Source organism: Schistocerca nitens, chromosome 7 (assembly GCF_023898315.1).
Source record: "Schistocerca nitens isolate TAMUIC-IGC-003100 chromosome 7, iqSchNite1.1, whole genome shotgun sequence".
In the NCBI taxonomy this organism is placed as follows: domain Eukaryota; kingdom Metazoa; phylum Arthropoda; class Insecta; order Orthoptera; family Acrididae; genus Schistocerca; species Schistocerca nitens.
The window spans coordinates 603,716,424-603,729,163 of NC_064620.1; the positions used below are offsets into that span (position 1 = coordinate 603,716,424).

A 12,740-nucleotide genomic window follows, 5' to 3' on the forward strand; every position below is an offset into this window, starting at 1 on the left:
ACACTGATACTGCCCATCTGACGTCATTTTAATTCCTCTTCCAATTCAGCTAACCTATCTTTGTAGCCTAGAATTTCACAGTTTATTTCTTCTATTTAAAAAGTAGCAGAAACAGTTGTGTCATTGTCTATTTAACTAAACTTCTTGCAGAAAGATGTACGTTCAGAAGTTGCTAAGTATGTCCTGTGGACTGAAGTGAATGCTTGAGTCTCTCAGTAAACTGCTTACAATATTCTTTTTCCCACACAGAAATATTAACATCCCAAGAACTGAACCTGTCACAACACTACCTATGGTACTGCAGCCTGCCAGGAATGATAGAGTTTTGTGAGACTGCTCACAGCTGTCTCAGCCCAAATCTGAATGCTTCTGAATCAGCTCCTGCGATCAATAGTATCAGTTTTCATGATGAACACATGCCAGTCAATTTCATTATCGTGCAGTCAGTCTTTCTGTCATTTGTCATACATTTATTTGATAGAGTAGCACTGTCTACAATGTTATTTGGTGAGCAACTATCCATAAAGTAATTACTCAAGATGTTTATCTTAGGATCTACTATGGTTAGTTCACTTAATATCCATACATATCAAATTAAGGGCTAGCTGTCAGTAGTAGTAGATTCACATTTAGTCTATCATAATAAGACGATAATAAGGTATAAGAAACATATCAAAAATAAAATAGTACAACATATCTGTGATAAGTTTTTATTTTGTGCAGTGTAAGACTGTGACTGACTTTCAGGCAAAAAATACACGCAGAAGGATAAAAATAGTCTGGAGGCTTATTGTAAACAAAATAGGTACTTCAAAAAGAAGTTTCTGATTTATCTGAAAATTCAAATTTATGATCAGTGGATATTGGTAGCTATGCATTGAGATTATCAGACATTGATTTCTAATACAAAAACAATTCATAAAATGAGGGCTTATTTGTGAGCAATTACTAGGTGAAACAGAAAATCAAATTGGTCAGGGAACAGACTGGAATAGATGATGTAATTATGCCTATAATGAAAATTATATGGAAGTGAGCAGGGTATTTAATCAGGAGAATGAACATCATATGGACCAAGAAAGCTCTTTGTTGATCCCAACAGATAAGAGAAGACGGAAACTATCACTTAATGGAAGGTTTGTATATGACAGAAAACATATAGGAGCAACACGGATGTGTATAACTGAAGAACGAAGTGCATGGAGATGTCTGTAGGAAGCTTTTATCCAGATGTAAACATCAAATGGATATTAATGATAATTATAATGAATATTTCCTCAGACATAGCTGTGTAACTTGTAAAAAGTTTGAGACAAAGGCTCATGTTATCTATCATCAGGAAAGTACTGCAATAATTCTACTACACTTCCCTGTAGTAAACTCAAAATTATTTTTATGTTTGTTGATGATGGTCCTACTAAGATAAGGCGCAGCTTTGTGTTCTTCATGAAGTAGGAATTTTGGTTAAATATAACTTATTGTTGCAACTTTCTTAGTAGCTGGTCCTTCAAATCAGGCAATAATTGTTTCACTGAATTTGATTTGAAGCCAAAACTTATACATGGCAAAACTAAATTGAAAGGAAGCTGAAGAAACTCGTTCAGTGCAACCTGGTTATTTCTTAGAGGGTTGTTTATTCAGGACTTTGTAACTTATTAGTACACTGTAAGACAAAAAAATCTGAATATGGTGCAAACCAGAGAATGTGATGTATTTGAATGGATAAACAAATGATTACAACTGTAGAAAAATTGGATGATTCATTCAATAGAAAGAGCTTCACAAATTGAGTAAGTCAATAACGCATTGGTCCATATCTGATCCTTACACAAGCAATTATATAGCTTGGTATTGATTGATAGAGTCGTTCGATGTTCTCCTGAAGGATACATGTACGTCTGTCCAATTGGCAAGTTAGATGGTTAAAATCACAAGATGGTCAGAGGGCCCTTCTCATAATTCTCTAAACCTTCTCAGTTGGGAAGACATCCAGAGAATGTACTTGCCAAGGTAGGTTTTGAGAGGCATGAAGACATGCAGTAGAAATTCTCACTGTGTGTGAACAGGCATTATATTGCTGAAATGTAAGTTCAGGAAGGCTTGCAATGAAGGGCAATAAAATGGGGAGCAGAATATCGTCAATGTAGTGCTGAGTTGTAAGGGTGCCGCAGTTGACAACCAAAGGGGTCCTGCTATGAAAAGAAACGGAACCCATACCATCATTCATAGTCGTCGGGCCGTATGGCAGGTGACAGTCAAGTTGGTACCCCACCACTGTCTGAGGCATCTCCACACATGTCTTCGGCATGGAGTCTCATTGGCTGAAGTAGAATTGTCGTCAGTGATGAGTCCCACTTCAAACTGTGTCCCAATGACTGTCGAAGATGTGTCTGGAGATGCCCTGGACAGCGATGGGAACCATCCTGAGTGTTGCCCGCCATAAGGCATGGCAACCAGGAGTGAAGGTTCAGGGTGCCATAAGTTTTCACAGCAGGACTTATTTGGTTGTCATCCACGGCACCCTTACAGTACAGTGGTATATCGACGATGTTCCATGTCCCTTTTCTTGCCTTTTATGCCAAGCCACACAGGGCTTACATTTCAGCAAGCAAATTCAAAAATGGGTTCAAATGGCTCTGAGCACTATGGGACTCAACTGCTGAGGTCATTAGTCCCCTAGAACTTAGAACTAGTTAAACCTAACTAACCTAAGGACATCACAAACATCCATGCCCGAGGCAGGATTCGAACCTGCGACCGTAGCGGTCTTGCGGTTCCAGACTGCAGCGCCTTTAACCGCACGGCCACTTCGGCCGGCCAGCAAGCAAATACCCACCCGCATAAGGCGAGATTCCACTACTTGTATTCATGCTTGCCCAACCCTGCCTTGGCCAGCAAGATCACCAGAATTTCCCCAATTGAGAATGTATGGAGCATTATGGGCATTACCCTCCAACCAACTTCCGATTTGGACGATATAACACACGAGTTAAAGAGAATTTGCCACAATATCCCACAGGAGAATATCCAACCTGTATGTCAATCAATACGAAGCTACATAACTCTTTGTGTAAGGGCCAGAGGTGGCCCAATGCCTTATTGACTTGCTCAAATTGTAAAATTTGTTTTCTGATGAGTCCTGCGTCGTATGACAAGTTATTAATTTTGATATGTGCTAAAATAGAGAAGTAAAATACCTTAGTGAGAGATGTAATAGCAGTCGACGAGACATACAGAGGAATTATGAGGTTCTGGCAACAGACAGGTCATTAGAATGCTCGAAGTTTAGTTTTGCAATATCAGCAAACATAACTAGTAAAGTTCTATGAAGACCTGTGAAGCAGTTACATCTTCCTGGCAAGGATATGTTCAGGCAATTAACGTAAATTTTTGTTTTTGTTTTGTTAATTTGGTGAAGTAGACATGCATTTCACAGACGTCTTTCTAGTCATTGGAGACATATGATGTATTTTTCGAATTTTTCCCAAACTGTTATGTAATTTGCCAACTTACTTTCTAAATTAAAAAATAAGCAGTTTCATAGAGAATCTTCTGTTGACCATCCTAAAGCATATAGTCGATCATCACCAGAAGTACGTTGTGTGACTCAGAATGCACATGCAGATCATTGATGTATATCAGGAAAAGAAAATGTACTGTAGGTGATTGGGTATTTTTCTGGACAGATATTCTGAGACTATAGTGCACGCAAAATGCTGTGGCCAGCAGGTGGACAGTAGGCTGGTCACAAGTGGGGAAAGCATAGTGGTTTCAGCTGTGGGCAGGTGCTGTAGGGGAATTGCCGAGTGCAGGAGGGGAAGTGTCATTCTAAACTGAAGCCTATGCTCACATTTTTTGTGATTATTAAGCAGGGCCCCTTCACGCCTGTATTTGCATGGTGACCATTCAAAAATATCTGTCACCTCTTCTTTGGTTAGTATCTAAAAATAATTCCGCCAAAAATGCAGTGATTTATTTTCGCCTGGTTTGCTAATCGTTTGTAACTTTCGAAGAAGTGTCATGAGTGGGGAATTTTGAGTAAAAGCTACACATTTCTCTTGTTGCCATGTTAAAATTTGCTTCTTTTGCCAAAACTCAGCGGAGTTTACACAGTCTCATTTCACTGTCATGTTGTGCAGACGAAATTGCAAGAGAATTCTGAAACAGTGGTTTATTAAATTTATTAAGTGAGGATATGAGGAAAAGTAAGGTCAGCACCTTATGAAAAAGCATGTCCTCGGTACGAAATAAACATGTAGTGACTTGACTTAGGTTGTTTCAAAATCTACAGCGTTTCTCGTTTCACCAGTTATCGATTAACCTTAAAAATTACTTCTTTCATTAGAAAAGTCTGTAGTTAGTGGAATAAAATGGTATATAATGAAGTTTTGCATAGTAACCATACGACAAAATACTCTCCTCTTTGTGTGCTATCATTTGCCAACATCTGATTTCGATATCTCAAACCATTTACGAAATATGAGAAACGTTATAGATATTTCATTCTGGCTTTATCGCTGGCACCGTGCGATCGCAAATGGGTGCGCTATGTTGGATCTATTTTCTCATGTTTCACAATATTGTTGAACATGTGAGGCCCCTGAAAATTTGTGGCAAATTGTGACTAAAAGCCAGATTTACAACTCACGATAAGCGCTACATTGTTATTACAAGTAGGATACTTCCATGGCCTCTGAAGGTTGTGGTGGTGCAGAGACTCTTGATAAAAACAGATGCTAAAGAGGCCCCTCACACATTCAGTAATACTGTTGTGCAGTGCAAGACTCATTGGAAAAGAACTTATGTACTCTTTTGGTTCTGTTGTCAGTAAATTAACTTACTGAATAGACACCATGCTACTGTAGAATTTCTCTTACAGACCTTTCAATCTTTAATATTTAGTACACATTTCATATCATTTGGCAACTTACAGAAATATTTCATTCCCATATAGCATGTACCTTTCTGACACCCACTTCCATGGGCTGGGAGTTAATGCAAGTTACTTTTTAATGTAGTGCTGCGATTATATAAGATGTAATTGTTTCTAACACTATTACCATTTCCAACTAAATTTTTATATAAATTAGTATGTCAACAATAAATATGCCTGGTATCACTTTTAGAGTATCAAATACTCATTCAGATGACTGTCTAGCCCTGCTCCATGTAATAACCTTAATGGTTTTTTTTCTGTTTGTGTGTGAGTGTCCTGAAGGTCCCCACAGCTGTCTGCGAATTTCCCTAGAATGTGAGTCTGTATTTTAAATGTGCATTACAATATTTTTAATACACAGACATTAGGGCCTGTACATTTATGGATCTTTTTAGAGCCTGTACTCTTCTCAACATTTATGTGTTCAATATGTTTGTCCCATTTTAGGTCACTTTGGATCCAAATGCCAAGAAAGTTTGTTTTCCTGTTGTTTGTTATAAGCTGATTCATTGCATACAATTTACCTAGTTGGTTTGTAATACAGTTTATTTAATGTTGAATATCTTCATGTTTTGCTGCTTTTACTAATATTGCTGTGTCATCAGCGAACAGAATCATGTTGTGTGACTCAGCAAGCACATCCAGATCATTGCTACATATCAGGAAAAGAAAATGTCCCATTACTGACTCTTGAGGTAACCTGTAGGTGATTGGGCATTCTTCTGACAAGTATTCTGAGACTATTTGTGGTTCTTCATCTACATGTCTAATGGTCACTTTTCTCTTGCAATCACTGAGAAATGAATGAATGCATTTATTTGCTAATCCCCTAGTGCCCTATTCAAGGTTGTTTAGAAGAGTTGTGTAGTTAAGCATCTTTAGTTAAGTCTAAAAATATACCTGCTGTTTGCACACTTTTCATCTTTAACTTTTAAAGCAGTGGTTGTACATTCATATACTGATGTCAGTTGATTTCTTACTTTGAAAACATTGTTGAGACTGGCTAATACTCCATTTTGGCTTGTAAAGTTTATTAACTTATTCTACATAATTTTTCCAATACTTTTAAAAAACAGGATGTTTTTGTAATGGGCCTATAGTTTATCATTTTATTTTAGTCACCACCTTTGGATATTGGTATAACTTTGGGCGTTTTTAGCTGATCGCAAAATGCTTGAATCTAATGAGCAGTTACCTCTCACTTGAGAGGTCAATAATATTTTGGAGGGAGAGCTGTAAGATTCTGCTGGGTATGCCATCAATTCCTGCTGAATGTGTTGTTTTTAGATCTGTAACAGCTTTGACTATTTCCTCCTTACTTACATGATCCACAAACAATGCCAATTTACAGCCTTTGACTTTGTATTCTGTTGGTTGCTGATCTCCTACAAAATTATTTTCTGTTAAATTTTCATGCCATTCCAGTAAAGTAGCTTTTGTGGATATATGTGCTGTTTCACTTGGTTTTGTAATAGTTTTACTGTAATGTAACAAGACAACATTCTAATTGGTTTTCTTATTTTTGCCTGTTTTCTTTTTTATGATGTCTCACTTTACTTGTAGAATTTTTATATGCCTATCACTGTGCATTCTTTTTTCTATTTTATGACCTTTTGTAAAATATTTGTGCATGTTTTGTAGTGAGTATATCTGCTGTGACATCATTTTCATTGCAGATTACGTGTAGTTCTTTTTTTTCTGGCGAGAATTCCAAATCCTTTTGTAACCCAGTCATTGGTTCTTTCACTGTTTCTGAGAATTGTCATTTTAATAGAGAAGGCTGTATGAAAATACTGTATCAGTTTTTCTAGAAATATACTGAATTTTGTATCCAGACTGCATTCATAGACAGTGGACCAATCTTCAATGTACAGTAATGAGTTAAAGTGGTTTGTGCTTTCCTGTCTCTCCGTCCAAACAGGCCTTGGAAGGCCCAACGATACCGACCTGCCGCCATGTCATCCTCAGCCCACAGACGTCATAGGATGTGGATATGGAGGGGCGAGTGGTCAGCACACCTCAGTCCCGGCCGTATGCCAGTTTACGAGACCGGAGCTACTACTCCTCAATCAAGTAGCTCCTCAGTTTCCCTCACAAGGGCTGAGTGGACCCTGCTTGCTAATAACGCTCAGCAGACTGGATGGTCACCCATTCCAGTGCTAGCCCAGCCTGGTAGTGCTTAACTTCTGTGATCTGACAGGAACTGGTGTTACCACTGTGGCAAGGCCGTTGGTGCTTTCCTATCTGAAGATCCTAAATTTGACCTTAAGTATGTTGTTGTTTGGCTGTCTTCCGTCAGTGGTGGTGGTCATTTTTAAAGCTTTGTGGTCACTGAATCCCATACAGAATACTTTTGAGAGCACTGAATTTTTTCTTTATCAGTCAGCATTTGATCCAAGACTGTTTGGTTGGTGTGATTCTCATTGCAAGGTTTACTGTAACATTAAGTTTACGTGATTTGATGAGCTAGACTCGAGCAGCTCTCTATTTACATTTACTGAGAAAGTCTAACCATAAGATCACATCTTCTCGCACTTTATTTAAGAATCAGTCCATTTTTTCCTAGAAATACCTCAAACTTTCCTAATGGGGAATGGTTCACTGAGGATATTACGAAATTTAATTCTGAAAACTTTATCACTGCCATCTCAAAGTCTTTCTCACAATTCTGGTGGGTAATATGACTTACACTCCTGGAAATGGAAAAAAAGAACACATTGACACCGGTGTGTCAGACCCACCATACTTGCTCCGGACACTGCGAGAGGGCTGTATAAGCAATGATCACACGCACGGCACAGCGGACAAACCAGGAACCGCGGTGTTGGCCGTCGAATGGCGCTAGCTGCGCAACATTTGTGCACCGCCGCCGTCAGTGTCAGCCAGTTTGCCGTGGCATACGGAGCTCCATCGCAGTCTTTAACACTGGTAGCATGCCGCGACAGCGTGGACGTGAACCGTATGTGCAGTTGACGGACTTTGAGCGAGGGCGTATAGTGGGCATGCAGGAGGCCGGGTGGACGTACCGCCGAATTGCTCAACACGTGGGGCGTGAGGTCTCCACAGTACATCGATGTTGTCGCCAGTGGTCGGCGGAAGGTGCACGTGCCCGTCGACCTGGGACCGGACCGCAGAGACGCACGGATGCACGCCAAGACCGTAGGATCCTACGCAGTGCCGTAGGGGACCGCACCGCCACTTCCCAGCAAATTAGGGACACTGTTGCTCCTGGGGTATCGGCGAGGACCATTCGCAACCGTCTCCATGAAGCTGGGCTACGGTCCCGCACACCGTTAGGCCGTCTTCCGCTCACGCCCCAACATCGTGCAGCCCGCCTCCAGTGGTGTCGCGACAGGCGTGAATGGAGGGACGAATGGAGACGTGTCGTCTTCAGCGATGAGAGTCGCTTCTGCCTTGGTGCCAATGATGGTCGTATGCGTGTTTGGCGCCGTGCAGGTGAGCACCACAATCAGGACTGCATACGACTGAGGCACACAGGGCCAACACCCGGCATCATGGTGTGGGGAGCGATGTCCTACACTGGCCGTACACCACTGGTGATCGTCGAGGGGACACTGAATAGTGCACGGTACATCCAAACCGTCATCGAACCCATCGTTCTACCATTCCTAGACCGGCAAGGGAACTTGCTGTTCCAACACGACAATGCACGTCCACATGTATCCTGTGCCACCCAACGTGCTCTAGAAGGTGTAAGTCAACTACCCTGGCCAGCAAGATCTCCGGATCTGTCCCCCATTGAGCATGTTTGGGACTGGATGAAGCGTCGTCTCACGCGGTCTGCACGTCCAGCACGAACGCTGGTCCAACTGAGGCGCCAGGTGGAAATGGCATGGCAAGCCGTTCCACAGGACTACATCCAGCATCTCTACGATCGTCTCCATGGGAGAATAGCAGCCTGCATTGCTGCGAAAGGTGGATATACACTGTACTAGTGCCGACATTGTGCATGCTCTGTTGCCTGTGTCTATGTGCCTGTGGTTCTGTCAGTGTGATCATGTGATGTATCTGACCCCAGGAATGTGTCAATAAAGTTTCCCCTTCCTGGGACAATGAATTCACAATGTTCTTATTTCAATTTCCGGGAGTGTATATGAGTAACTTCTAGAATGTCCAAGGCGAATATGGCTACTCCCTCACAGTGACTATCCAACTGACAATAGTAGTCAGTCACAGGAACATTTTGTAGGTAGACAAATTTTATTAAGATCTCATCAAGCCAGTGCTCTGAAAGACACATTACAGAAATATCTTCTAATTCATGTATTATTAGTAAATTTAAATCTTCAGCTTTGCTACATAGGGACTGAACATTTTGGAAAAAGGTCTTCATTACTGAATTTGTAGGGATATCTACAGTACCACACACCTTCAGTTTAAATGCTACTCATTTGAAATTGTTGTTGCTACTGCTTTGGCAATAAAAAATCGATCAGGTGATTTGATTGCCTCATGTTCCTTCTAAATGAGCGTGTTTAACTATCTCCTGCTGCTGGGTGATTGGTGATGATGCTAAGAGTTGTTGTAGTAACTGTTGGTATTGATGATTGTGAGGTTGTTACAGAGTCTGTTGAAGGTTCTTCTGATGACTGAGTGGTTGTTTTCATAGAGATTGCAAGTCTTGCTACTGCTTTAGATTTTTCAGTTACTGGGACAACTTTTGGACAATCGAACTAGACTCACAGTTGCATTGACTGACATCTTGAAATATTCTTTCTTCTATGTAGTCTGTCTGGTCCAGGTAATGTAAAACCATATCGTCAACTAGCAATTTTTGTCAGTGTTATTGATAGTGTGGCGTCACTTCAGTATAATGAAAGTTGACAAACTAGTATTGTCAATACTAGTGTGCTGATGGCACCACGTAGAGACAAGGCCAAACAACGGTACTGTGACTTCATAGCCAAACAGTGATCGTAATATAAAGCAGCCAACACCAAAATAATTGTGTGTCTTGTAAAATTAGCGAGTTCTGAGTTGATAGTTGAATGAGGTCAGTTAACAGAGAAAACATGTATAGATCTTCATATGGAGATGAGGCAAAAACAATCAAGAATGCGTAACTACGATTAATTTCGTGCATAACGTATACAATGTGATTAGCACATTTATAAACAAGGCTGCTATCGTCTTTGAAAAATGCGTCATTTTCATCCATATGGACTGTTAGGAAAATGGAGCATTTCTTAAAGTACAGTAGTTGTTTAGTAAAACATTCACAAATTTCCAAATAATATTTTCATACAAAAACACTGAGGTGTGTACATCACAGTCAGTTGCATTCACACCATTTTCTGTAACTAGAACTTTGTTTAACGAAACTCATTTTGAACAGACCTCCACTTTCAAATGATTACCAATCACTACGTAGTGGAACCTCACAGATAGATCGATACTCCCAAGAATAATTCACTCTTCTTCCACTATTTTCACCGAATTCTTCTGGAAAGATATTGCGTTTGTTTTATGTTTCAGTTCCTCAAGTTTTTTATGTGAAATTCTTTTTAAATACTCATTATGGCTGGAAACACTAATCTTCTGGCTTTCCAACAATACTGCTTCCTCCCTCCAACGTGATCCTTTTCTCTTGCGGTCGCTCTTCTGGATTTCTTGCAGCTGAAGATAGGTAGGCTGGAGAGATAGAAAAAAAGCCTGCAGGTCATTTGAATCAAGCTATGGTTTCCCGCAACACACCTCAAAAATGAGCAACGAACTACATTAATTGTAATATATTCAAGCCAAGTGATACGGCAGACAATAATACACCAGAAAGTAAAATATGCATTACTAAATTAGCTTCAGAATGAAACTTACTACTGAATAATTAGTAACTACGATATCCTGCTATGGAATTGAATGGAGCCTCGTATGTCTTATTAAATCGTCGTTAATAAATTTGAAGACATGAACTTTGTTTTCTGCTGTGTAATTTCCATTATATTTTGGTACGCAACAGTTCACAGCCGTAATGAAGCTGAAACTGCATAAAAGTATAATATATTGCATTAAACTCACGCAAACACAACTTAGTAGCACGCAATATGATTTCTGTGTACTTAAATGAATGACTTTCGCCGCTTCTTGTTGACGTCACTACGTCGAGGTCTCGCAGTTGTTCGGCCTTTCCGTGCAGGCCCCTTTCAGCTGTCACTACATGTTAACTCTATTGCCAGTTCAGCCTATTTGAACGGTTTGCAGTGATATCTTTTCGTTTTATTGTATCTTCATTTATGTCATTCTCATCGATACGTTCATTTCATTTCAGTGCATTTAGAGCTGTCACTGCATGTTCAATACATTGCAAATTTAGCCTATCTGAACGGGCTGCAGTGATATCTTTTCATTTTATTGCATCTTCATTTATGTCATTCTAATCGACACATTCATTTCATTGCACTGCATTTAATACGTTTCGTCCTTATGATAACTTTGTAATCGATGCTGAGCTGTATAGAAATCGATCAAGAGATCGAAAGCTGTTGACATTGTGTGGACGTTGGGCCCTAACATGTGATGCGATTGTTAGATTGTGATATCAGTGCTGTTGTGGTGGTACTAGCATTGCAGGGAAAGACGAGTTATGTTAACGTGAAGGAACATTGTCCAGGATATATGCATGTAATGTAGAAGAACATGAAAATGTAATCGACCGTCTCGTACCGTCCGTGAAAAGTTGCAAATTGTGATTCTAAAAACCAAATCAGTGTTGACGCCCCAAATAAATTGGTTTGAATGCTAAGATTCGTGTTCCTTTGTATTGATCGTGTTTTAGAGTGCCGTATTTGTTAATACCGTGTGATTTGTCGAGAAGCTTCTGTAGTTTCAGCCCAAAGTAGTAATGTGAAATAATTGATTGCTCCAGAGCCCAACATTTAATAAACGAAAATGCATGTTGACGTGAGATAGCATTTGGGAACTGCTGCCTGGTGAGTAGTAGGACTCAACAAGAGCTGTTTTATAATAAGATACCAGTCCCTGTTGTGCCAGGGAACGGGTGTCCATCAATTGCAGGTACAGTTAGCTGTGTTAATATAGGCCTAACTATAAGAAACTACACAAACGCCTACAGTTTTCAAAATTATTAAATATAAATATGTATCCGTTTTTTAGCACTAATACTGAATCATTTCTTGTTTCAGGAAATAAAGCCATTTAAACTACAAAAACATGGGTTGCTGCTCGTGCACAGTGAAAACAAAAAAAATTTTGGTGTTTGGCATTGGAGGAGGCCTTTTAGTCGTAGGACTTTTTATTGGTGGCTTCATGAACATGATAGTTGACAGTGTTCTGAGTTCTGTAAGTATTCTATGCAGATGCAGAAACTGCTAGCTGTTGCAGAGAGTATGTTTTCACCATTATTTTTCTCCATAGGCAATGGTTCTAAGGGAAGGTTCCTTGACTTATGAAAAGTGGATAAAATTGCCAGTAGATTTGTATATGGAGTTCTATATGTTCAATGTAACCAATTCTGAGGAATATGCAAAGGATCAAACCATTAAACCAATACTAGAAGAAATTGGACCTTATGTATTCAGGTAGGTTCTGAACATGGCTTGCAGATATCTTTTATAATATATAAGCTGGTTAATGTTTTGGTGAATTATGACATTTTAAATATTTTCAGGGAGTATCATGGAAGGAATATTTTAGGCTGGAATGACAATAATGGTACCGTAACATTTCAGAATATCAGAACTTGGCAGTTTGCTCCAGAGCTTTCTGGTGGACTTGAGAATGATTTGATTATGACAATAAATGCTGTTCCTGCAGTAAGTGAAAATTT

The 12,740-nt window shown here is 39.7% G+C and overlaps 1 protein-coding gene across 5 annotated transcripts in view; it reads left to right on the forward strand.

Annotated features, from left to right (window-relative positions):
* LOC126194702 (protein croquemort-like) overlaps nucleotides 1–12,740 on the forward strand; it is a 185,309-nt gene that overhangs the window by 97,765 nt on the left and 74,804 nt on the right. For 3 of the 5 annotated variants that reach the window (XM_049932937.1, XM_049932933.1, XM_049932936.1), the window contains exons 3-5: nucleotides 12,097–12,253; nucleotides 12,329–12,492; nucleotides 12,582–12,726. In XM_049932937.1, the coding sequence (XP_049788894.1) occupies nucleotides 12,125–12,253; nucleotides 12,329–12,492; nucleotides 12,582–12,726 (438 nt within the window). In that variant the 5' untranslated portion in view covers nucleotides 12,097–12,124. Of the gene's footprint in view, nucleotides 1–11,416; nucleotides 11,969–12,096; nucleotides 12,254–12,328; nucleotides 12,493–12,581; nucleotides 12,727–12,740 lie in introns of those variants that run through there. The other 2 variants (XM_049932935.1, XM_049932934.1) reach the window with 2 other exon arrangements.